The 23,964-nt window shown below is 57.9% G+C and overlaps 1 protein-coding gene across 1 annotated transcript in view; it reads left to right on the forward strand.

The window, feature by feature from the left end:
* LOC118260608 (dedicator of cytokinesis protein 2-like) overlaps positions 1–23,964 on the forward strand; it is a 58,970-nt gene that overhangs the window by 2,481 nt on the left and 32,525 nt on the right. The window contains exons 2-11 of the mRNA XM_050710595.1: positions 55–135; positions 3,236–3,333; positions 3,702–3,791; positions 3,922–4,022; positions 4,141–4,275; positions 9,708–9,823; positions 15,705–15,771; positions 16,052–16,158; positions 16,329–16,456; positions 20,995–21,090. Coding sequence (XP_050566552.1) covers positions 55–135; positions 3,236–3,333; positions 3,702–3,791; positions 3,922–4,022; positions 4,141–4,275; positions 9,708–9,823; positions 15,705–15,771; positions 16,052–16,158; positions 16,329–16,456; positions 20,995–21,090 — 1,019 coding nt within the window. The remainder of the gene's footprint in view (positions 1–54; positions 136–3,235; positions 3,334–3,701; positions 3,792–3,921; positions 4,023–4,140; positions 4,276–9,707; positions 9,824–15,704; positions 15,772–16,051; positions 16,159–16,328; positions 16,457–20,994; positions 21,091–23,964) is intronic.

Consider the following 23,964-nt stretch of genomic DNA (forward strand, 5'->3'; position numbering starts at 1 on the left):
GGAACCTGCCCGAGCCCAAGCTCCTCTTGGGGTCCTCGTTCCGTGTGGGCGGAGGCGCGCCCGGCTTAACCGTGTCTGCCCGGGACAGCTTCCAAATCTCCACGCTTGTCTGCTCCACGAAGCTGACACAGAACGGTGAGTCCTGGCTGCGGGGCGGCTGCCTCGCCCTCAGGCATCACTGGGTGGTGATGTGGGGAACCAGCACACGGTCCTGCTGCCGGCAGCTGTGGCTGAAAAACACTTTCATGAGAAAGTTCTGCAGGAGTAACAGCACTGAGTGCCCCCGGTTATTACACTGAGCATCTGAGCAAAGGGTGGCCAGTTTCCTGAGAGCTGTGCTCTGCCAGGCTGGTGGTGCCTGGGGCTGGCAGCGCGCAGGGATGGGGAGAGGCACCTGTCTGTGCCCTGTGCCCCGGCTGACGTCCCTGCGTGCCTGACCGTGTTCATCCCTGTGCACTGACCATGGCGGCCTCGGTAACCCCACTGGTCTCAGTGGCACAGTGCTTCTGTGGGGAGCTGGCCCAGGGAGGGGAGGCTGGCTGGGTTCTGACTGCCTGAGCTGAGCCATTTGTCCTTGGGGCCAGGGAACAGGACCGGGCCTGCTCTCCTTCCTAAATATATGGAAAAAATACAGCTTGTACACACCTCCCCGCAGGGGCTTGTTAGAAAGGGAGCTGCTGTTATCCCCTTTTTATGAGGGAGCCGGGTGGTGGAGTGGCTGAGTGATTTATGGCCAGGACAAGAGCAGTGCGTGAGCAGCAGCCCTGGGGAGCCCGGCTGGAGCTCGGGGCTGGGGCGCTGCACAGCCTCCCCAGCACAGTGCTCGCTCCCATCACCAGTGGCATCAGGGACACTGTAGATAGCATGCCGAAAATGCAGGGAAAGCAGAAGTGTTGAGCACTGAATTACTGTTTTGACATGGCCAGTGCCTCTGGAGCAAAAGGCTGTCCCCAGGGCCATGCAGGCTGACGGGGTTTCGGGGTCCCAGGGGTCTCAGGGCTGGGACCTGGGGGATCCCCGAGGCAGAAGCGGGCAGCCAGGGGCCGAGGCTGCTGCTGGGGCCGGCACTGCCCTCAGCAGCCACGGCTCGCACCATGTTTGCCATGCTTGCTGCGTGGCACCGCTGCTGCAGGACTCACATTGCTGTGCCCGGGCATTGCTCACTACCAGCTCTGTTTGCATACGTCTGGGTTGATAGCTCAGGGCTGGAACTCATAATGGTTCTCACTTTTTTCTCTTTTTTTATTTTTTTTTATTTATTTCTTATTAAGGTTGTCTTTTGGCTTATCTGTCTCCTGAGCCCTCCTGAGCCCTCCTGAGTTAGCGGCAGATTAGTTTTCAAAGGCAGGGGAATGAGAACAAACAGTAACAGGCTGCAAGTATTTACACGCGCTCTCCACCTTGGCGGAGCCTAGCCTGCCAGCAGCTATAGGTAGTTAGCAGTTTCTTGGCCCGTGTAAACCCCTGCAGATGGTAATTAATCTGCTCATGCCTTGAGGGAACCGAGCTGCCGCCTCCAATTTGGGAGCTGGAACGAGTTGCTGAGTGCTGCTGTCAAACGCTCTGTGACCTTCTCTGGGCCCTTCTGAAATCATGATGGGAATTGGGACTCGGTGTTTTTCAAAGCCCTGTCTTAAGTTGCATAGCTGGGGCTTTTAGCCTTGGAGGTCCTTTGCTCAGTTCATTGCAAGTCAGCCAAGAGCGTGCGTGCCATCCAAACACAGATGCATCAGCATTTAGAAACAGGATTTTGCCTCGTACAAAATGTTTTGGGACGTGGCAAACAAAAAGGTGCAGGCAACCCCGAGTGAGCACTGGCAAACTGCTCCATGCGCGCGTCGGAAGTGAACAGGAGAGCCCAGCTGATAACGCAAGGTGTCTGCTCTGCTGAAGGGTTGATAAGGGCGCACTGTCTGAGTGCCCTCACGATGCCCACGTTAGAGGCATGCAGCACGTGGGTGTCCACGGGAGCACGCTCCCCCGGGGCTGGTGGCTCTGTGTGGCGGTGCCGGGTGCTCCAGCTCCGGATGCATTGGCTGCGCATGTGCCTGCGTCTCTGCAGGAAGCGCAGCAGCAGCCTGTTCCTCCCCGGGGGGACACAAACACGTGGAAATAACATTTTGATCTGGGCTGGGGTTAAAGCACTACACGGGAGCACTGGCAGCAGGCGGGTTCTGTCAGGGCTTCGTCCGTGGGGAAGACACCGCAGGAATACCGATGCTTTCCTCCCAAACCATAGTGCCTCCTCTGCAAGGCCAGCAGCTTGTAATACTCAGCCCTGCTTTTGCTACATTTTAATGATGCAGTTGGAGAAACCACGGCTCTGACGAGGGGCTCTCAACACTCGTGGAACTGGCTTTGCAGTGCAGGAGGCGCAGGACATGGTGACTCATTGCCGCTGCACTAACAGGGCTTGGGACTTACGGTGTAGCACAAGTGGGGCTTGGGGCCACTGGAGTTCAGCTCATTCTCTTTCTGCAGCACAAATGCAGCTTCTGTAGTAATCATCCTTTATTTAGCTGAATCTTATGGTACTGAAGTTGGGAAGCTTTCTGTGCTGAGCAGCTGTTGTACGCAGGGTTGGTGACTGGTGCCGTGCTCTGCACGAGCGGGAGCTGCCCGGGGGTGTGGACATCCCTCACCAGGTGCGGGGCCACTGGCAACGTGCTCCTGCCGGGGCAGTGCAGTGCTGTGGACCCCGCAGGCGCAGGACTGGGCTGCATGAAACTGAATCAATATTTTAAATATCCACAAGCAGCTGGTGTGAAGGCTCGTGCGTAGACGTGTCCTCACCCCCGCTGCGGATCATGGCCGCCTGCACGTCCCCCCCTTGCACAGAGGAGCCAGCAGTGGCATCATGCTTCCCCTTTCACCGTGGGATCTCCTCGCCCAGAAGCTGGCTGCTGTGCGGGGGCTGCAGGGCACTGGGGCAGAGCGGCACAGTGCCCCCACCTGCAGAAATGCAGTCAGCAGAGCCTGTGTGGGGTGGGTGCCCCCTGGGGGTCCTGGCCCCACATGGTCCGGCTACGGAGGTTAAGGGGGGGCAGTGTGGCCACCCATGAATGCCCCCCCAGTCCCTCCCCATGGGGCTGGCTGGCTCGGGGGTGCGGGGAGGCTGCTCAGCCCCTGCTGCATCGCTGAGGCGGGTGGGCAGCAGTGTGGGTGCGGGCACTGTAACGTGGAGCCTGGGGGGGCGAGCAAAGGCTGTGCTGACCCACGCCTTGTCCCCACGCAGTCAACCTTCTGGGGCTGCTGAAGTGGCGGTCAAAGCCCAGCCTCCTGGCAGAGAACCTGCAGAAGCTGATGAACGTGGATGGAGGAGAAGTCATCAAGGTAGGAGAGGGGCTGCTGGCGCCTGTGCCTCCCCCGGCCCTGCCCCGCTCGCATTTCCCCTGCTGAGACCCCAGGTGTTTTCTGGCTTCTCGCCCCCCCAGGGGGCTGGGGGGTGCAGCAGCTGCTGGGTGTTGGCAGTGTCTATGCCGGGAGCTTCCTGGCATGGTGGGTGGCTGGAGGTGCCGGGCTCCCGGTTGGGATGGTTCAGGCTGGGGAACTGTGTCCTGCAAAAGGGCCGGACGCTCCAATGGAGAGCAGCTGTGAAGGGACCGCAGGCAGCTCTGTGCCGGACGGGTGCTGCCTCTGTCAGGGCTGGGATGATGCTGGGAGCGAGTGCTTGAGCCCTCACAGTCCTCTCCTCCCCCCAGTTCCTCCAGGACACTTTGGATGCCTTGTTCTCCATCATGATGGAGAACGCAGACACGGATGTCTACGACACGCTCGTCTTTGATGCCCTGGTAAGCAGAATCCTGCTTCCCTGCTGAGCTTTGAGCTCGCTGACCACCTCGTGCCCTCGGCACTCCATGTCTGTCTGCCGGTGGCCAGGGGCACGGCTGCCCTGTGCCAAGCCGCGTGACCTCTCCCCAGGTTTTCATCGTGGGGCTCGTGGCCGACAGGAAGTTTCACCACTTCAACGCCGTCCTGGAGGCTTACATCCGCCAGCACTTCAGTGCCACGCTCGCCTACAAGTACGGTGGGCACCAGGAGGGATGGAGACAGGGAAGGGATGTGAGCCGGGAGGGGGCTCAGCCCCAGGTCCGTGCAGCAGGGAAGCCGCTGAGCCCTCCCCGCGTCCCTGACCCGCAGGAAGCTGATCTCGGTGCTGACGCAGTACGTGGAGCAGGCGAGCCGTGGAGAGCCCTGCGAGCCGCTCATGCGCACCTTCAAGGCCTTGGAGTACATCTTCAAGTTCATCGTCCGCTCCAGGCACCTCTTCGCCCAGTGAGTACCGTGCAATGCTGGCTGCTGGAAATGGGTCTGGAGGGAGCGGGGAGGGGTCCCACGGGGTCTGTGCACTGTGGGAGCGATGTTGGTGCTGACCACTGGCCCTGGGGATGTGGCGCTGGTGCCTCCACCCACCTGGTGCTGGTGCGGCTGCTGGGTGGGATGCGACACCTGTGGGTGGCACCCCTGGCTCTGGGTGTGCTGGGGAGGTACTGCCACGTCAGCCAGTTCCCGGCCAGGCTCTCTGCACCACTGCATTTCCTCCTGCTGAGGTTTCCATCTATTTTCTGCTACATATGGTGCTTGATTCAGCCACTGCTGGAGCCAGCAGCGCCGTCTGTGTCCGGGGCAGGAGTGCCTCCGCGCGGGGCTGCGGGGCGACGTGCTCCAACACGAACCACGCTGCGCCTGGAAGCAGCCACGTCTCGCCGGGCTCACACAGCACTATGGCAGCCAGGCAGCGGGTCGGAATTAGGACGAAGCGTGCCTGTAGCTGGGTCTCTGTCAGGTTAACCACTGTGGGACCAGATCTTGCTTCCCCTCTGCCGCCTGAGTGTTGGTGTGCGGTGTGGGTGAGAGCAGCTCCGTGTCTGGGGCCAGCCAGCAGGGACGCCGCTCCCCTGCTGGTGCTGGCAGCTCTCCTCTGCCCCTGCAGCACTCAGCGTGCCCTGGCTCCCACTGCTGCATGCGTCGGCTTCAGGAAATAGTGAGCTCTTCTTGTGTACTGTTAATCATAGTGCCATATAAAGTAAGGCCAGAAGGGACATGCAGAGGTTGTGCAGTAAACTCCTGCCCCAGGGCAGGATTGGCTCTGCCTAAGTCACTCCTGACAGATGGCTTTTGTCAATGCACTCTTAAAAGCCTGCCGTGATGCAGCCAGCAAGGCTCCCCAGGCAGCCCCTGCCCTGTGCAGCCAGCACTGCACTGGGACTGGCAGCCCTGGCCCCCATCCTTATCCTCCTTGCCTGCTGGAGCTGCCCAGGGCCTTCTTGGCTGCACTGGTTCTGGTGTGGCTGTGCACCTGGTCCTGATTGTGTGCCCCAGCACCACTGGTGGCTGCGGGTGCTTGGTCACCTCCTGACTCCTGCAGCGCTCTGCAGGGACCGCACAGGCACACTGGTAATGAAGCAGACGGGTTGAGCATCACAGGGTTTATACGAAGCACCCTCTCCCTCTGCAGTTGCTGGTGCATACAGCTCCTCAGGTCTCTTCATGAGCTGCTCAGTCACACTTCAGCCTGTCACTGTGCTTTTAAATCATTTAAACTGCAGCCTGTGTATTCACAGTACTGGGGGTGTCCCTCATGCTGCAGCAAAACCAAGCATGCCAGCAGCCTGCCCGAGGACCTGGAGGACACCCCCAGCTGCCCTGTCCTAACAGCTTGTCCTCTCTGCAAAGGCACAGCTCAGCTTGAGCGGCATAAGGGGCCGGGTGCCCCTTGGTGCTGCTGAGGATAAGTCAAAGTCCTCCCACATGGGGACCTACGGGTTCATCTAGGACCTGGTGTCCTTTGTCCCCAGGTTTCTGTCCTCACCCACATGGAGCATGGTGGGACAAACAAAACTCCCCAGCAGAAACTTGTGAAAATATGAGCAGGCAGAGTTATGAGGAAAAGCAGGTTACGTTCCTGTTTCATTCCCAGTACAAGACACCAAAAGCTGGGGCTGCCCCGGCAGCTGCTGGAGGTGACTGCCCCCGCGCAGGGCAGCCGGGCTGTGCTGGAGGCTCACTTGCCTGGTACCAAGCACAGAGCCCCAGCCCCTGCCATGGGGCCGTGTGCCGGCTCCTGCCTGTTTCCTGGCGAGCCAAATGGAGTGGTGGCAAGCACAGCGGGTCTGCTTGGGTCACCCGAGGCCCTGAGCAACACGCAGGGACACCTGGGTGCGCAGGGAGCCTTCTCCGTCTGCTGCAGGCAGCTGCTGTGTCTCACAGCAGCAAGGAGCTGAGGTCGGGTCCTGGCACCAAGATAGGCTCGCAGACCCCGTTTTTGCTTTGTCCTCACTGCCTCCCTTTGCTGTCTGCAAAGCCTTCGCTGTGCGGGTGTGCGGCAGCGCGCTGTGCCTGCCCGCGCGCGTTGCTGCCAGCCTGCCAGCCTCCGGCTTCGCCGCTGCCACCCGCCTGCGGTCCCTGGGTCACACTCGTGGCCCCGCTGCTCGAGGGCCCTGGGGACTCCCACATCGAACTGAGGCACCCACTGCTTCGCTGTAAGTGGAGGTAGAGGGCAAATTCCCCAGCTTACAAGGCTTCTGGCGAAGAAAATTAATTATATGGAGCATTTGCAAACAGCCGTATGAGTTAGTTAGCATTAAAATAAAGACATCCCTGAAGACATCTAGTCTTTATTCATCTTTCCCTTATCTTAGTGATCTTAACAGTGGAATAACACAGACTCTTCAGATCTTCCAAATACTTTAAATGGTACTAAATTTTGTACACAGTCTATAATTTAAAGAAATTAGATTGTAATTATAATAAGTTACTGCAGTATGCTGTATCCATTTCATTATGTATGCCACAGACAGAATCGGGCGAGCAGCTCCAGTGCCTCCGATGAGAAACCAAAGCCGCCTCCTGCTGCTGCCGGGCTTGCTCATCAGCTCCGTGACGGCTGCATGGGGAAGGGGCTTACCTCAGCCGAGCCCCCCTTCCCCGGGATGGGAGGTGCTGGGAGCGCCCAGCTCGGAGCTCGCTTCTCCGCCGGAGCAGCTGCAGCCACCTGCGCTGCCTCGCGCCCCCCTCTCTGCCCCATGCTGGGGATGGGCACGGCCGAGCCGCGCTCCCTGCCAGCCCCTCTGAGCGCGGGGGACATCTCCTGTCCCCTCCCTGCAGGAGGTCCGCAGGGTTTGGACATTGCAGCTTGGTCTCTGCTTCCTCCCTGCTAACTCCTCCCGGCTTTTTGACTGGTGCTGGGTGCAAGCGAAGTTCTCTGGAAGCTGCAGATCCCAGGCCGGGCCGGTGCCCAAGGGACCTGCTCCTGCCTGGCGCTGGCTGATCCTTGCCCGCGTCCCCTTGTGCCCGCCGGCTGCGCGCATCCTGACCCTGCTGCACCAGGGCTGCCCTTCCTGGGTGCCACGCTGACTCCTCCCAAGTAAACCACGTTTGTCATGCAGTTTGTTTCGAACACACGCTTGTTTCATCGCAGTCCATACTAATTTGCTTAGTGTGCTGGTGGCCAGGTAATTTTCCAGCCTAGCTTAATTGCCAGTGCTCGGAAGGCCTCCCGTGGTGCGCCGTGAGCTCAGGTGTGCGTCAGGGTCAGGTGCTGCAGGCATTCAGGCAGGAGTGGGTGCAGAGCCGCTTTAAGCCCAGTGCACCAGGCTGAAGGCTGGGCTCCCCCTGCCAGGATTCCTGTGAGGTCCTCAAGGCAGTAGGTCAGTGGTCAGTTAGGGACCGCATTGACACGCGTCTGCTGCAGCGTTGCAAATCAGCAGTTGTCTCAGCCTAATCGCGATGCGTGCTCTGACTGCTTTATAGTGCTCCGGTTAAGTCATTGCTCACTTAAAAGTTCAGAAATCAGTATTAATTTATCCTACAATTGTTAATATAGTGTATCATATTCATGTATGCCCTCTCTGGTGTAAGGATACAGAATTTTGTAGGCAAGAGTTTGCAGTGGGGGGTTAGCTTGAAAATTGATGCCAGTTGTTTATGGGCAGTGGCATTAAAAAAAGGGACTATGTGAAAAACCTGACAAATCTCTAATAAACGATGCTCGTTGCATGACATCGTTGCTGTGAGAGTAAAGCCTGTATGTGATTCTTCATTTCATTTTGCAATGAAATGCATTTCATTTTGCACATACAGGCTTCTTTAATTTTCCTGGCCTCATGTTTGCTTTTGGGCCAAGCAAAGTACCGAGGCTGCAGAATTGGGCTTCTGAGAAACGGCAGTTACCGGAGAGTCTCATATTTAAGTGACTGTACATGCAGGGTGAAAGGGACGGAACTTCCTCGAGTTAATCTCAATTTTGCTTTCATTTCAGTGTTGACTGAGGGGTGTAAGCTGGCAGTTATTCAGCTAATGTTTTTTTTTTTTTTTTTTTTTTTTTTTTTAAGCAAAACTAAGATGCTTCAGTCAAATTCAGAGGCTTATTTCTGCTGTTAAGCCTATGATCTTTTGTACATTCCCTTGGGTTCATTTACCAGAAGGGGAAGATGAATTTGAAACCAGAACAATCCAATTGCAATTTTATGAAACAAGGAAGCAAAATTTTTACAAAACCCAGATTCAACAAAGAAGCTGGTAAGCAGGAATTAAAGCTCTTATTCGTTCTGCCACTGCATGTGTGGTGCTAGCAGCAGTGGGTCAGCCGTGCAGCGGGTCGGGCAGGATGCGCCGCGGGCAGGTCCGTGCCCCCACGCCAGTGTCCTCCCTCCGCGCCTGCACCGTTCACACTGCACGCCAATGGTCTGGGTGAAGTAGCTCAAACATGACCTGTTTGCCACAGTGAGTTGTTGTGGTGACTTTATTCTTGCAGTTTTGCATTTACCTAGCTGCTTTGTAACATTCCTGAAGGTTTTCCATTCACATGGCCAGGATTTCCCACATGCTTTAGTTTGTTCTGTGGCTGGTCATGCAGTTCATGTTCAGGCTGGAAGGCTCGGTAGGTTTCCAGCTGAGGCGGGAGAATACAAGCCTCCTTTGAGGTGACCTGGATAGTACAAAGTAATGTAAAAGGCTGTTTTTATACATCTGTGTGTACATTATGTGAGAAAAATCTCAATAATTTTCTTCAGACAGGACCTTCTGTGAAGCCGTTTTATTCACGATTGCAATGGTGGGCGTCCTGCAAGCAGGAGCGCGCAGTAAAAGTTTATCATAACCCTATATCCCCTATTACCTGACATCTGATTTCTCCCGTTTCCTCGTTGGCTGAGTACTACAGGTTCACAACCTACTCGATGCACTTCTATACCATATATGTACATTTTTATCTGACCAACCATTAATTTCTCCTTTTCCTTTTTTTTTCCTACTTCTCTTGTGACTAGAGGGCCCGTGATTTTTGTTTTTACTGATTTCATACTGCTCATCCTGTTTTTCTTAGCTATCCTCCTTATTTTGGTACAGTGAGACCTTCCCCTTACCTGCTTAAAATATTCCACGCTGCTATGCTGCACGGTCACTTTTGAATATAAGGTTAGTGGAATTTTCCACTGCAAAAACACCTTCTATTGCAAAAACACAACTCTGCTTCTCACATTGTGTGTGTGTGTATGTGTATATATATATGTATATAAATCCCTATGTGTACACATGTGGGTATGTACGAGCGGTGCATATACGCCCCGCAGAGGAGCAGTCTTTACTTCTGGCTGCTTCTGGGTCCCACCAACAGCCGGGGCAGCGCTGGGACCGAGCTGGCCGCCATGCCCGGCTGTGTGGAGCGGTCCTCCAGGAGTGGCACGGGGTAACCCTGGCTGTTTCAGGCTCTACGAGGGGAAGGAGACGGCCGAGTTCCAGCGCTCGCTGCAGCGGCTCTTCCAGACCCTGAACCAGCTGATGAAGTCCCCGCTGGAAGGGCCCACCCTGCTCTCCCAGGTATGTGGGTGGGTGGGCTCCAGCTCTGGTCCTGGCTTGGGGTACGAGGTGGGACAGGTGGATGGACGGACAGACAGATGGACGGACAGATGGATGGACGGGCAGGTGGTGGCCCAGCCGGGCACTGGCTGTCCCCACGTGGTGCCACAGCCGGGGTGAGCTGGGATGGTGCCGCCTGTGTTACGGCTCGGTCCTGCGCCTCCGTTCGCCTGCAGCGTGTTACCAGAGGGCAGGTGCTGAGCAGAAATCGCGGCGATGTTGTTTGTGCTTCGTGAGGTTAATGAGAGGGGAGGCAGGCGCAGAGAAATGGGGATGGGATGGGGCCGTGCTCTTGGCCACCCAGCTGGGGGGACCCAGGCCACCGCTGTGGCAGCCCCCAGCCTGCCAGCTTCTCCCTTCTTTTCACAAGGGACTTCTGTTTCTGTGTTGCATTGTTGGCATTCTTAGATAAGGCCTTATAATTGAATCTAATTTAAAAAAAAAACAGTAGTTTGAAGATCAATAATGACCACGATCATCATGAAGAAGGGGGCTGTCCCTCCTCATCCCCTTGTCCCCTCAGAACACTGATCACGGTTCCGATTTCCATCTCAGTACCGTTGCTCTAGAAACTCTCTGCTATGGTAACCTGGCTGTGATTTTACCAGACTGCTGCAGACTCACCTGTGTGATTTCTGCATCTCTCAGCACCTCGATTCAGGCCTGAGGGAAACAATTTTTGCAAACACGTCCAGAGTGGAGGTGCCACTGTCCAGGTGCAGAGGAGAACAGCCTGCCTGTGCCTCACCAGACCAAGTATCCCTGTGCTGAGATCAGGAATAGCAATGATGATAACGGCATGAAGCCAGCCACGAGGCACCGCCAGGCAGCAGGACCCACGGAGGCAGGCAGCGGTCAAGAGTGGCTGCAGCCAGAGTCAGGGAGCAAGTGGCCCTGGGCTCTCACCAGGGAGACGGCGAGAGGCTGAGACCTGCAGGGACACAGATTCCCAAAGCTGAGGCTGCCATGACTGCAGACTCCCCAGCATGTTGTCACCCACGGGAGTCCAGGTGAATCCGTTCCACCAGGCAGGCAGTGGTACCGGCCTCAGCAAGACAACTTTTCTCTATTGCAGCACTAATACGGTTTTTTGGGTGTGCTTGGGGCCTTGTGGATGTATGTAATGACCTACCTGCATTAGAAAGCAGACTGAAAAATGGTATTTCATCAGGCACCATCACACTGCTGTGGCTTCAGGGCAGGATCCTTTAATTCAGGGGGAAGGGCTTGTTGGGTGCTGCCCCCACCCAGAGTGACCTGTGAGATGCTTGGGATGAGGTTCAGAAATTTGCTCATTCTGCATCTGCTGGGTTTGCAGAATTAGTCTCTGCTTTCTTCTGGTGACGGCTGCACTCTGCAGAAGGATCTCAGCTGCTGAGTGGGAGCATTTCCCTTGAAAGGAGCTGTTATGGTCGCTGCTACTTTGTTAGAGGGACCAGGAGAGGTTCAGGCTCCTCCAGCAGATCTGCAATGTTTTCTCTAAGGGAAATGTCCCCCTCAGAAGCACCCAGTTCCTGTGTGGGTCTGCTGGAGCAGCCAGAGGTGCAAGTCCCCTGGCTCAGAGCTCCTGTCCCTCCTCACTGGCATGGTGACGGCTCCTGGGTGGCGTGAGCGCACCGCCGCGGTGCTGCTGACACTGTGGAGCTTCACGTCGGCCTCCCCAGGGTCGCTGTTGGCACCCAACTTAAAAGTTCTCGGTTTTGAGATGCGACTTGGATTCGGTGCTAGAGGCGTGGCCATGCCCTTGGCCGCATCGCGGTGTGCTCGCACCAGCTGTGCTGCATCAGCCCCGTTTCGTCCTCCCGTGCCCGCTGCTGGCTGTGCGGGGCCTGCAAGCACCACCAGTAATGGGGGTTCTCCCAAGTCAGACAAAGTGTTTCACTGCGTGCTGGAGTGCCCAGGTGAAATTATTCAGTCTGGAGCGCAAATGGGAAAAGGGCTTTGAAAGCGAGAAACACCTTAACTTTAAATGCCCGGTGATGGGTGCAAGCTGACGAGCACGCTGGCGGATGAGAACAGATAGTGCTATGGCAACATCAGCTCACTGCTAGCACCGATCACTGAAAGTTAGAATTATCAGGAAAGGAATCAGGAAGAAAATATCCTTTGCCATGGTAAAAATCCCTGTATGAGTCTGCCTGGCACCCACGTCTCAGAGTGTGCAGCCAGGCTGGAGCACCCTCAGCAAAGGGTGCTGGGTGCGTGGGGCAGCTTCCATTCGACATCTCCTGGACAGAGCAGAGCAGAGCTCGTTGTCCCAGGAAGGAGAGGCGTGGGGAGCCGGGATGGGGGCAGGCCTGCACCTGCCCCGGAGAAGGGGCCGCATGGGGCTGTTCGAGGTCTCCCCTGACCCAGGAAGGAGGGAGCATCTCGTGAAACAGGCAAAAGGCAGTGCCTGCCATCCTGTCCCATGTGATAAAGCCATGAAGCTCCTTGTGGCGGTCTGTGCCTGCTCCTCAGAGCAGGCTGCTGATGCTAGAAGTCTGCACAAGTCTGGGGACAGTAGCACTGATCTGCAGAAGAAAAAAATCCATCCAAGATCATTTAAACATAAAGACATTCCTGACTCAAGAGGCCCTGACTGGGGGGCACTGCTCTGGTTTTGGCCAGCAAGGTCCCATCCCCTGACCCCGAGCCCTGCCCAGCCTCGTGTTGGGAGGCTGCAGGCGCCTCCACCCAGCCTGGCCATTGCCCCATGCCCTGAATCTGGAGCCCAGCTGCAGGGTCTCGCTGCCCGGCCCTGGTGGTGCGTCCTTGATGTGCTCAGCAGCTGCTCTAAGGAGAGAACTTTTTTTTATTTTTATCGTTCTCTATGTGGGCTCTACAGCCTCTTGACAGACCCCTGTGTCTCCGGCTGCAGGAGCAGCCCCCAGCCCGCAGCCCCAGGTAATACCCACAGGATCTGCTGGTGGCTGACGTAAGCGTTGCAGCTTCATCCAGCTCTGCCTACTCTTGTCGTTAAAGCTGCAATTATCTGATCAGCCCAAGGCAGGGCTGATAATAGCTTGTTAGCTGCAACACTCCTTCAAAGGCCACCTCTTTTGTGGAGAAAGCCAGTCTTTTGTTGGACTACTTCAGGCGGCGAGGTTTTGTACTATTTTGACAGCTCTGCGCCGAGGAAAGGAGACTGGGTCTCCTTTAGCTGCTGCTGAGCGCTGGGCAGGACAGGGTCCAGGGACAAACCTGCATACAGCCCTTGGCCAGAGAGCAGCCGGACACCTCCAGAACCCCCAGTAAATGCTGGCACCTGGCGGCTGCCCCCAGTGTGGGAGGAGGCAGGGGGCTGCCTGTGCCCTGGGAGCCCTGCCTGGCTCCAGCAGGCTGTGGGGACTGCCGCCTGCCACAGCCAGAGCGGTCCCAGAAAGGAGCCTTACCTGGCCCCTGCCTGCTCCTGGGGCCCTGCTTTCCTCTGCCCCTAAACGAGCTGAGGTTTTGGGGTGGGACGGAGCCACAGGCTGCCAGCACCTGCGGCTCCCAGCAGCTGCCTGGGCACTGGCAGGAGCAGCGGCGCGTCCCGCGGGTGGCATCTGCTGCAGGGCCTGCACCAAGCCAGCGCCTGCAGAGAGCTCGCACTGGGAGCGCCGCAGGCAGGTCCCCTGTGCTGGACGTGCCCTTGCCCTCGCCCTCGGGGATGCCTTGGGGACAGCAGCTCAAGGGGTCGAGCATGGGAGCAGACATGCAGCAAGCGGTGCCATCCTGCGCTGGGAGGGGGATCGGGCACAGCTGGTGTGCACGGGGCAGGCTGGTGCCCTCCTCGGTCCTCAGCAGTGGAAGAAACGCTGCTCACTTCTGCATGACCAGGGGGCTCACCTCAGCAGCTAAAATAAAAGCCAGGACTAATTTCTGGAAGAAAGCCATACTGAGACATGGACGCTGATTCTTAGGGAGTCTTGTAATGCTGGGAAAAAAAGGAATGGGAAAAATTCTGATATTATCTCATACCATAGAAGGTGAGTAAGATGACCTTGCCAGCTGAAGACAGGATAGGCTGGCCATGGATCTGTCATGGAGAGGGTGTAATCAATACAGCATTAAAGGATGGCAGAAAAATTAATGTTAATCAGTCCAGCTTTACTTAAGCATGGAGTTTAATAAAAAAATCAAATTTAGCTGATACTTTTTCTGAAGTTGTGAATGTGACTGAATAAGATAACTGACATAATACGCGAGACTAACAACTGACTTTGTAAAATATTCTTATTTAAAATTAGCATCGTATAAATGTATTAAAATAACTACTTTTTAATCTTTTTTATATATCTTCTCAGTACAAAAGAAAAAAAAAGTCATTACAAATGGAGAGGCATCCTGCTGGGACGGGCATTTCCTTGGGGTCCCAGGGAATTTGGCTCTTGTCTCTGAAGCCTCTGTTTGCAGGACAGACGGGGTGCCAGCAGCGTTCCTGTGTCACAGATGGGATGGGAGTGGGGCTGGGGGGCACCGGGAGCCCCAGCAGTGCCCAGCTGACGGCAAGGCCACTCTGGGGCCTGGGTAGAGGAGCAAAAGACGGTCCGTGGATGTGTGCACCAAGAGGCATTAAACAAATGTCTGGAGAGGGGAGCAGGAGGTGAACAAGGCTGCTGGTGGATCGTGTGTCCAGCTTTTCTGCCTTCATCCACAACAGGGGACATAGAAACACCCGAGAAGGCTTTGCAAGAGCTACAGAAATGGCTCGGGGTGTGCTGTGTTTGATGACAATTGGCATCATTTCAGCTGCCTAGGAGGGGGTGGCAGATCCCAGCCCTTAGCTGCAGGAACAGCGATGCTGGAGCTGCTGGACTCACCACCCACCGAGGATCCAGCTCCGTCGGCAGTCCCTCTGCATGAGGTGCCCGGTCGCACCCGGATCCGCCCGCTGCCGCCCCGATGGGGACAGTGGGTGCCAGGAAGGTTCCTGAGCCGAGCGCAGCGTCTGGTGCTGCTGCAGTGAGCTCCTGGGCAGCCCCAGCAGGGACGCCCCGAGACAGCACTTCTGTGCCCCTGGGGGTTTTGGTGCCAAGTTGTCCAAGCACTTCTAAAATCGTTGTGAATTTGCAATAGCCGCAGATCTCTCAAATTTGCTGTAAGAGGTCAACCCTGCGTGGAGCTTCAGGAACTGAACCTCTCAAAACAGAGTTGTTAAAGACACAAAACTGACGGATCCCCCTTGGGCACCCCTTAGGCTTGAGGGTCCCAGCTCTGGTGCCAGCGTAGTTTGAAGACCAGGGAGGCCTGCAGGACCAGGCACCCCAGCAGAGCTAGAGAGGAGCAGAACTCAGCAAGTTGTTTATGCTATTTAATCATGTTGCAAACATAAAGTAGATTTTAACGCAGACTGATTTGTGGCCCATGTGCTTGCTGTTCCAAAAAATCTAGCCATATGCCCCTGGCCCTTGGAGTTCCATGGGAGCACAGGGCAGGGTGGGCTCCTGGCAGCCCCCTGCCCCTCTGGCAGCCCCCCTGTGGCTGCAGTGGCCGTGAGCAGTGCTGGGAGGCTCCGCAGGCAGCCTCAGCCAGGGACTGTGCGCCTGGTGCGGCTGGATTTTTCATGGCTCCACAGTAGAGGCTGGAAACAATTGTTGTTTACAAGACACACGTGTTATCACTGCGATTTTGGGAGCTTTGCTCAGTGTGGGTGGCATAGCAGGAGAGAACTGTTGCCAGCAGGACTTCCCTTCCCGAGGTGGATGGCTGTGGAGGGCTGGCAGCAGTGGCCGGGGACTGGGGTGAGTGGGAGAGGTGCTCAGCCCATACTGAGGTGGGGAGGGACAGGGTCACTGCCCTGCCTGCGTGCTGTCTGTCTGTCCGTCCCTTGTCCTGCCCCACGGGCATGCCGTGGCAGTCAGCACTCGTCTCTCTGCAGGGAGCAGCCCTGAAGTACTTGCCTTCCATCCTGGAGGACGTGTTTGGGATCTTTGACTCCTCCATGCTGGGGTAGGTGTCCCCAGCCCTCCGCCTCCACTCCTGCCCCGCAGGGTGCCCCTGAACAGCCCCCAGAACGTGGCGGGGGGCAGTGCCTCCTTAACCTCTACCCCATGCAAATGCAGGGGAGCATTTGCTCACTTTTTGTGGGACTCAGTTGGCATCTGGCTCCCCCACTGTGGTTGTCTTCTCCTAAAGGAAGGGGGCTGTGGATGCTTGGGGCTGCAGATCCCCCCTGTTCCTGCAAGCCTGGTGTTTTAATGCTCGTTAAATCCTCTTGTCTGGACTGCAGGGTCTTGCTGCGGGACTTCATCGGAAACCTGCTCCCCCAGCGCCTGCTGAAGCAGAAGCTACAGTCCCTGACCAACATCGTCAACAGCAAGGTCTTCCAGTCCTATGGTGAGAGCAGCACACGGTGCTCGCAGTGTGGCCTGGCCCAGTGCTGCCAGGGGTGATCAGACGGGGCCATGTCCCTGCCACAGGCGTCCTCCCCCCCTTGCCCCAATATTTTGGCAGCATGGGTGCTGGGGTGCGCGCACCACCAGCCCCACACCCCCTCCTTCCCATAGAGTGCCGGGAGCTGCTGCTGCGCACCACAGTGCCCATCCTCCAGGAGCTGATCGAGAAGGGAGAGGAGGAAGACGCCTGCATCGAGCTGCTCAGCAACATCCTGGAGGTGCTGTACAAGGCCCAGAAGGTAAAGCCTGGCTTCTCTGCTGGTCCCTATTCCCCTTCCAGGATTCATCTTGGAAATCACCTGATGGAACACATCGGAGTAGGGCTAAGTACAAAGTGCTGCCTGTGGCTTGGTTGGACGAATCATGGCCCATCCTAAGTGGAATGGGGTTGCTTTGGCCCACCAGTCATGGCAGGAACCTGCCTGAGCTGATGCTAAAACCCATCGACGGGCAGCCTTAGTTGGCCTACGGCTGCCTTGAACCCCCTGTGTGAGTGTGTTCCCCCTGCCTGCAGGGCAGTGCCAGCACTCTGCCCAAAGCCCCACAAAAGAGCAGTGTCTCTTTTCTGGCCAGCAGACAATGCCGCGCTGTTCTGAAAATTTGTGAGAAGGAACGGTGAGACCGACATCCCTGGGATGGCCCCTGGTGGGAAGGTGCTGTCCTTGCTGGGCTTCACACTGATGCCAGGGCGCTGTCTTGCAGAGAGCGGAGGAGCAGCAGGCGCGGGGCAGTGCGGGTGAGGAGCGGCACAGGGACCGCGGCGACTCGGAGCTGGTGAGTGCCTCTCCTGGGGGCCAGGCTTGTCCGTCTCCCACGGCAGCCACAGACCCGGTGCTGGTGCCTGGGGTCAGAGCGTGGGGCTGGGGTGCTGTGGGAATGGAGACGCCTCCCCGGTGCCAAGGGGAAATGGGGCTGGGTGACTCCGGGCTGTGCTGCGAGCCCTCGCTGGCCGCATCTGGCCGTGAGGTGCAGGACGCTTGTACCTGACCTTCACGTGGGCACCCTGCTTCCTCAGAGCTTGGTTCTGCACTGGTGGGGGTTGGCCACGGCCTTGCTCGGTGGAGGAACAAGTGAGGCCCGTGGCTGTGCAGAGGTGTGGGCCATGCACGTGGGCTCCAGGGCTGGGTCAGGCAGTCGTGGGGCTCCACCAGCTCCCCACGCAGCCCCGCATGGCCCTGCTGGACTCGCTGTCCCCAGAGTGCAGCAGCATGTGGTGCTGCTGGGGTCATGCAGGCTTAGCTGAGCTGCTGGAGGTTTGGATCCAAGGAGGAGGGAGCTCAGGAAGGATAGGACATGAGCTTGCAATGCTAGAAGCAGCGTGCAAACAATAGCGCCCAGCTGGTGATTGCTGACAGCTGCCTGGCAGGGCCACTCATGGTCACGGCTCCCTTTGTGGGCTTCTGCCCCGTCCCTGCGGGTGTTTGGGCTGTGTAACCCCTTTCTGGAGGATTCAGAGCAGCCAGAGCTGGATGTCCCTACAGCTGGTATAGCAAGCATGGTGCACAGGGCAGGCTGCGGGGGCCGCAGCAAGCAGAGCCCGCACTGGTGCTCGCCCTGAGGATGTCGCTGCCGTCACTCCCGCTGGTGCCTTCCAGGCTGGTCACTTGGGGCCGCTTGCTGTCTGCACCCAGTGCCTGCATTTTCCCTCTCAGTCCTTCCCAAGCATCTCTGCCGAGCACCTAACCCAGCCCTAGAGCAGCAAAGTTCTGCGCAGGGCCAGGAGCAGACTCCTGGGATGGCACGAGCGAGGACAAGCTCTGTGGTGGGTAATGGGCCAGGTTCTCACCTTCCCAGAGCCCGCGTGGTGCCCCCCTGCTGCACGGGTGGAAGGCACGGACACGCACACATCCCGAGGCACAGCGAGAGCTGCACGGGGGGCTGGGTGGCACCACTGCCTCCTGCCTCAGAGCTGGCTTTGTTCAGTCCTGTCGCAGGCGGTAACCAAACGGCTTCTGGCTCCACGTGTTGAGCTTTTCCTGCCTATAAAAACCAGCAGAACTCTTTATAACTTAGAGGTGTGAGCTGGTGAATGCACGGACATCTGGCTGGCACTGTAACTCATTTTCCATGTGCACAGCAGTCCCGTGCCAGCTCTCACACGGCAGGGGCATGTCAGTGCCACTGCTGAAGCGCAGTGCTCTCTCTGCAGCGGTGCTCTGTCCCATGGCCTGTTTTCCACCAGGTTTTCTTTAGTTCTTACCTCTGATTTCCCTCAGCCAGGCACTGCAGGCAAGATGTTCCTCTGAGCTGTGTAATCCAGACCCTTGTTGCAGCTCGGTGCCCTGCTGCCCTGGCAGCTCTGTATCGTTTGCCATGGGATCACAGTGCCTGCGTGTTCCCCAGGGCTGCTCCAGTGCTCTCACACAGCCCTGAGGGCAGAGTTCCCCCATGCCTCTGTCAGCATCTGCCATGGGACTGGTGGTGCTGAGTGTGCGCCCTGGGCTCTGCCGAGCTGAACCCACCATCCGCACCCGCTGCTGGCCGAGCTTACACCGAGGCATTCCCTGCTCACACACAGCCACCTGCTGACAGCTCTCCTTGACAGCGGCTCTGGTACAGGATAGCCGAGCTTTAGGCTTGTGCAGATTTTCTCCCGTATGGACCTCTGGATGCTGGAGGCATTACCCCCCCAGAGTTCAGCTCAGCTGCAGCACCAGGCTGAGGCACCTGGTGTGCAGACGTGCCTGTGCCTCGGTAGCTGTGCCCCGTCCCTCTGACAAGCGCCTTCCATCACTGCCCCTCTGGACAAGCCCCCATCCGAGCGGGTGCGGTCCCTGTCAGCAGTGGGTGCAGGTTGTTCCTGCAGCACCTTGGCACAGCACAGACCTGTGCTGCAGCTCGGCAGGACACTTCCTCCGGCTGCTGTTCTACCTCTGTGTTTGGCAGCGGGACCCATTGTGCTGGAGTGCGACGGCGTTTTGCTGGCTTTATGGAAGTTCATTGCAATTTGTCCCAGATATCAGTAACCAGGAATTATTACTCCTGTGCATAGTTCACTGGATAAAGAGGTTAGGGACAGAGGCTGGCAGACAAATGAAGTGGTTTAGGTCGGAGATGAAGGTAGAAGCCGCGGCAGGCTGCGGACTGTGGTCCTGACGCAGCCGGAGCGAGACTTGGGCTGGGCGGAGGCGAGGGGCCCGTGGCTGCCCGTGGGCTGTGCCCTGCGTGGGGACGGGCGCCCTTCCTGGCACGGGCTGTGGCTGGGGAGGTGCTAAAAGACATCTGCATGCTGAGGATGCCAAATGCTCCCTGAGGGGTTGCTGAAGGGACGGGGGCTCCCCTTTGCGCATGGGATCTGCTGCACAAAGGGGGTGTTGGATTTCTGCACTCTGGGGTCTCAGTGCACAGCACCTGTGGAGCAGGTGGAGCAGAGGGGATTTGTGGCTGCTGAGCAGAGCAGCACGGGAGGAGAGGGCAAAGCCATCTGACACAGGAGAGGAGATGGCTCCTGTGCTGGAGAGCAGCCGTTGGTAGCCTTGGCTGAAGGTGCCTTGGGTTCTGCCTTTCCCCAGCTGGTCTGTGCTCTGTTGTTGCTTTCTGGGAGGCTCAGACCTCAGAGCTGTTGGCACGGAGGCTGGATCAGACGTGTGCTGCCATGCCCTGGGTGGGTGAGGTGGCTGCGTCGGCTCAGCCGGGGAGGAGTACGAGGCCACGTTGTGCTCCACAGTGGGGCTCGGGGTCTCTACACATGTAAGCTGGCAGTCCTGGTGCCGGCCCCCACGGGAGGTGGTTGCTCAAGCTGTAGGTGCTGTGCTGGCATCGACAAAACTTTTATTTCAGAGGTGTTAGGGCTTGTCCAATGCTCTCTGAGCTGCAGAGGTGCCTCCTTTCCTGGAGGGGGAAATTGCTCTGGGTCTTGTGAAAAGGGAGGGATGCCTGGGTGTCTCTTACATCTCTCTCTGGCAGAGAGAGCCACGTTTGCCCTGCTCAGACTGTCGCTGCTGGTGTCGCCATCCGTTCCGCGGGTGTCTCCTTGCGGGACATTCTTTTTTACACATCCTGGCCTGGCTCCCAAGAGCTGGAGCTGCTCCGGCATCACCGCAGAGCCCTGCTGAGACAACCTGGGGTGGCTTCTTCCTTGTGCCTGGCTGGAGAGAAACTTGGTTTTTAACCCTGCAAAGCTTCTGCAGGAATCCTGGAGATGGCGGAGCTGGAGGGTTAACAGCTTTCCAGCTGCTCTGAGTTCTTTGTGTTAGCAGGGAATGTTTCTTCTATTATGGACAAATGAAGGGGGAGGCTGGAGCCTCCTCCTAGTACCGTCTGTACTAGCACAGCTGGCGTCTTATGTGCGGAGCAGCGTTGCGCAGCCTCTGCTCAGGGCGCTGTTACTGTTGGCCAGGAAGATGCGGTGAAGCAGCAACCTGCACCTGGGCTGCAGGGGAGGGCAGGTTGGGGGGTCTGGGGCTGCTCCAGTGGGAGCAGGAGCTCCAGGGTACAGCTTCTCCTCCACAAGCACCGATTGCCTGTTGCTGCCAGGGGCTGGAGCACTGCGTGGGGCACTAAGGGGGTGCTGAGGAAACCCGTGCCTGCAGCCCCCGCTCCCACAGCCACTGCCAGCAATAACGAGGAGCATTCTGCAGGAACGAGGAGCGTTCTGCGGCCTCCTTGCTCGCTGTTTTCATGAGCTGCAGCCAGTGATGCCAACCCCCAGGAGGCCGAGCCCTTCCCAGCCCAGACTGGGGGCTCGGTGCTGCTTGGGGAGATGCCCACCAGCGGTGTGCATCGCCTGCCCCCCCCAGCAGCACCCGCCGTGGCCGTGACACCTCTTGCCTTTCAGGTGAAGGTGAAGAAGCATGTCCAGCTGGTCCTGGAGCGGCTGCTGCACACCGTCAACCGGAGGGTGATCGTCCTGGAGCGGGAGAACAGCTTTAGGGTGAGTACCACCGCTCTGCCTGGCAGCAGCACCGCACTGCTTCCCCCGCTGGCTCCGGGGATGGAGAAGCGCCGGGCTGCGCTGACGTGGGCACGTGGGAACAGGCGGCAAGTGGTGTTCTTCAGCTGGTGCTGCGGTCTCTGGCAGCAGCTGGCCAGGGATGGATTTATGGGTATTTAACACCGCAGGATGCATGAGAAAGCCCAAAATGGGAGGAAAGAAACGTGCCAGAAGCGGGTTCTGGAGTAGAGGGTGTGCTGGGAGGAGCAGGCCGGGTGTTTGTGATGCAGAAAGAACATTTTGGAAGCAGATGAAGGGGTTTGGGCAGTATTCTCTGGAAAACAAGTGACAGACCCAGTGACCCTTCACAATTTTACATGCCGGGAGCACGTGGGAGGAACGTGCTGGGACACCCACCTTGTGCTGAAGGGTTGGCAGGTCACAGAGCTGCTTGGCTGAGGCTTCCTGCAGAGCAGCTGCACTGGTTGCAATGATTTAGTTATGAAGGAGGGAAGCACAGCTCTGGCCTGCGTGGGCTTACACGTGCTCTATAGAAGCACGAAGGCAAACCCAGCATGCTTGACCAGGCTGTGAGGCGCAGGCCAGGCACACAGCTCTGAGTAGCGAGGGGGTGAGCAGCTGGGTCTGGCTGCGTTTTGGGGGTGGAGCACTGGAGAAGTGCTATACCGTGCCGTGCCAGGCCGCGCTGTGCCATGCCACGCCATGCTGTGCTGTGCTGCACTATGTCACACCGTGCTGCACCATGCCACACTGCGCCGTGCTGTACCATGTCCCACTGTGCTGCACCGTCACACCATGCTGTACTGTCACACTGTGCTGTACCACCTCACACCGTGCTGTGCCATGCCACACCATGCTGCGCTGTACCAGGTCACACTGTGCTGTACCACGTCATGCTGTGCTGTACCACATCACAACATGCTGTGCTGTGCACCATGCTTGGGGAGGTGTGAGCACCCTGAGTTGCAGCTCAGCCCTTTGCTTAAGGAATCGTGCTGGGATACGCCTGTAGCTCTGCCGTCCCATCCTTGGCTGTCATTCATGAAGACCTAATGTCAGCGAGGTGATATGGCCAGCAGGCAGGACAGGAGCTTTTTTCTTGCTGGCCCTGCCCCTGCTGCCCCGTTGGTGGGTCTGCCCAGTTCCCGGGTTGTTCCCTGACAGCAGCTCTGCTGTCCCCAAATGGCTCCACATGACAAGGTGCTGCCCCAGATATGCGCCTGGCTGCAAGCAGTCTGTGGACAGGTCATGCTGCCAGGCCAGGCTGCGCCACCGGGGCTGTGCCAGCCAGGCAGAGCCAGCTCCTGCTGCTTGTGATTCAGGCACGAGATACTTACAGGGCTGGGTTTGGTATCATTTTGCGTTTAGCCTTTGTTCTCAGGCTGCATGATTCAGTGCTAGAGGAAGCAAGAGCAAAAAAAAAAAAAAAAGAGCTATTTGAAGCTACCTACCAGGGTTGTGACAGAGATAATGAGGAATGCCGGGTGTTGAAGCGTGGCCTGATGTTCAAGGCGAAGAGAAGGAGAGCAAGCCTTTGGCTGATCCTCACTTTCACTGCTTGCTCCTCTTCCCACGTGCTGGCCCTGCTGATCTCCAGAAATGCTGTCTAGCAGCTTTCCCACTTTAGTTTATCATTTTCATACTGTTGCTGCAGTCTTGGGCCTCACCCTGGTGTTTGGGCCCCCCAGTCTAGGCTGCTCCCAGCAGCTGTGGCTGCAGAAAGGTTTGGGGGGGACCAGGGACACCTGTGCCTGTGCCAAAGGCCACCACAGCCCCGTCCTGCTGCTGCTGGGAATCAGAAGAGGATTTGGAAAAAGGCATTCCCCGTGTTCTCTGTCCCAGTAACTCAGGCACTGAAAGGTGTCTGATCTCTCTTGCCAGGTCTTTATAACTCAGCCCCATCCCGGGGGGCTTGCAGGCACCCCGCAGCGCAGCAGCGATCTGCTGAGATGCTGAGGCTGGGGAGCTGCAGCACCTCCCACGGCCAGGCCCCGTGGCACGGCGGGGTCCCCTCGGTGCCATAGGGCCATGGCCATGCAAGTGCCCGGCACGTCATCGACACAGGCACGGGCTTTAAGGCAACAGCAGCTCCTGTGCTGGGTGCGTGCTGGTCGGGTACCCTTGGGTGCCAGCTGGGGATGTCCCGGTCAGACTTCCCCATCCTCTCGCTTGCAGGGGCTCCATGACCAAACATGGGGGTGCCAGAGGCTGCCCAGGCCAGGCCAGGTGCTGTCCTCTGCTCCACAGGCCCAATCCCCCAGCAGGTTGGCAGCAGCTGAGGCTCAGCTGTGAGCCCCCAGTTCTGCATGCAGATGGTGTGCCTGGCCCCAGGCTCCATGCAGCCCTCGCCCCCTGAGGCTCTGCAGGGGTCTCCAGAGCATGGCAGTGGCCAGGGGGCTGTGGGGAGCATCAGGGAGCATTCACTGCACCGTGCTCAGCATACACTCACCACCCGCTGCCGCCAGCCGCTTTCATCCAGGACCCTCATTAAACTGACGCTGAGTTTCTCCTCTCGTGGGCAGCCTTGCAGAGGCTGGAATATTTGAGCTGCTAATTTCTGCCTGCCTGTAATTAGCCAGCGCATCTTGCAGCCGGGGAGGCCCTGGCCACCTTCCCCTGCCAGCCAGCTGCAAAGGGTGGGAGAGGGAATTTCCAGCCCCTGGCTGTGTGGGGAGAGGCAGCCCAGGTCCCACAGCGCCCCGGGTACAGACAGGCAGTGTGGTGCCCCCCAGCCTCCCCAGGCTCCCTAGCCTTACCAGGCAGAGGAGCTGGCAGGAGGAGACTGGCATCCCTGGGACCCCAGCCCAGCCTCCCACCTGAGACGGGGCAGGGACAGGGTTCTTCTCTCCGGTC

The sequence above is a fragment of the Cygnus atratus genome, chromosome 4, assembly GCF_013377495.2.
Source record: "Cygnus atratus isolate AKBS03 ecotype Queensland, Australia chromosome 4, CAtr_DNAZoo_HiC_assembly, whole genome shotgun sequence".
NCBI classification, from domain to species: domain Eukaryota; kingdom Metazoa; phylum Chordata; class Aves; order Anseriformes; family Anatidae; genus Cygnus; species Cygnus atratus.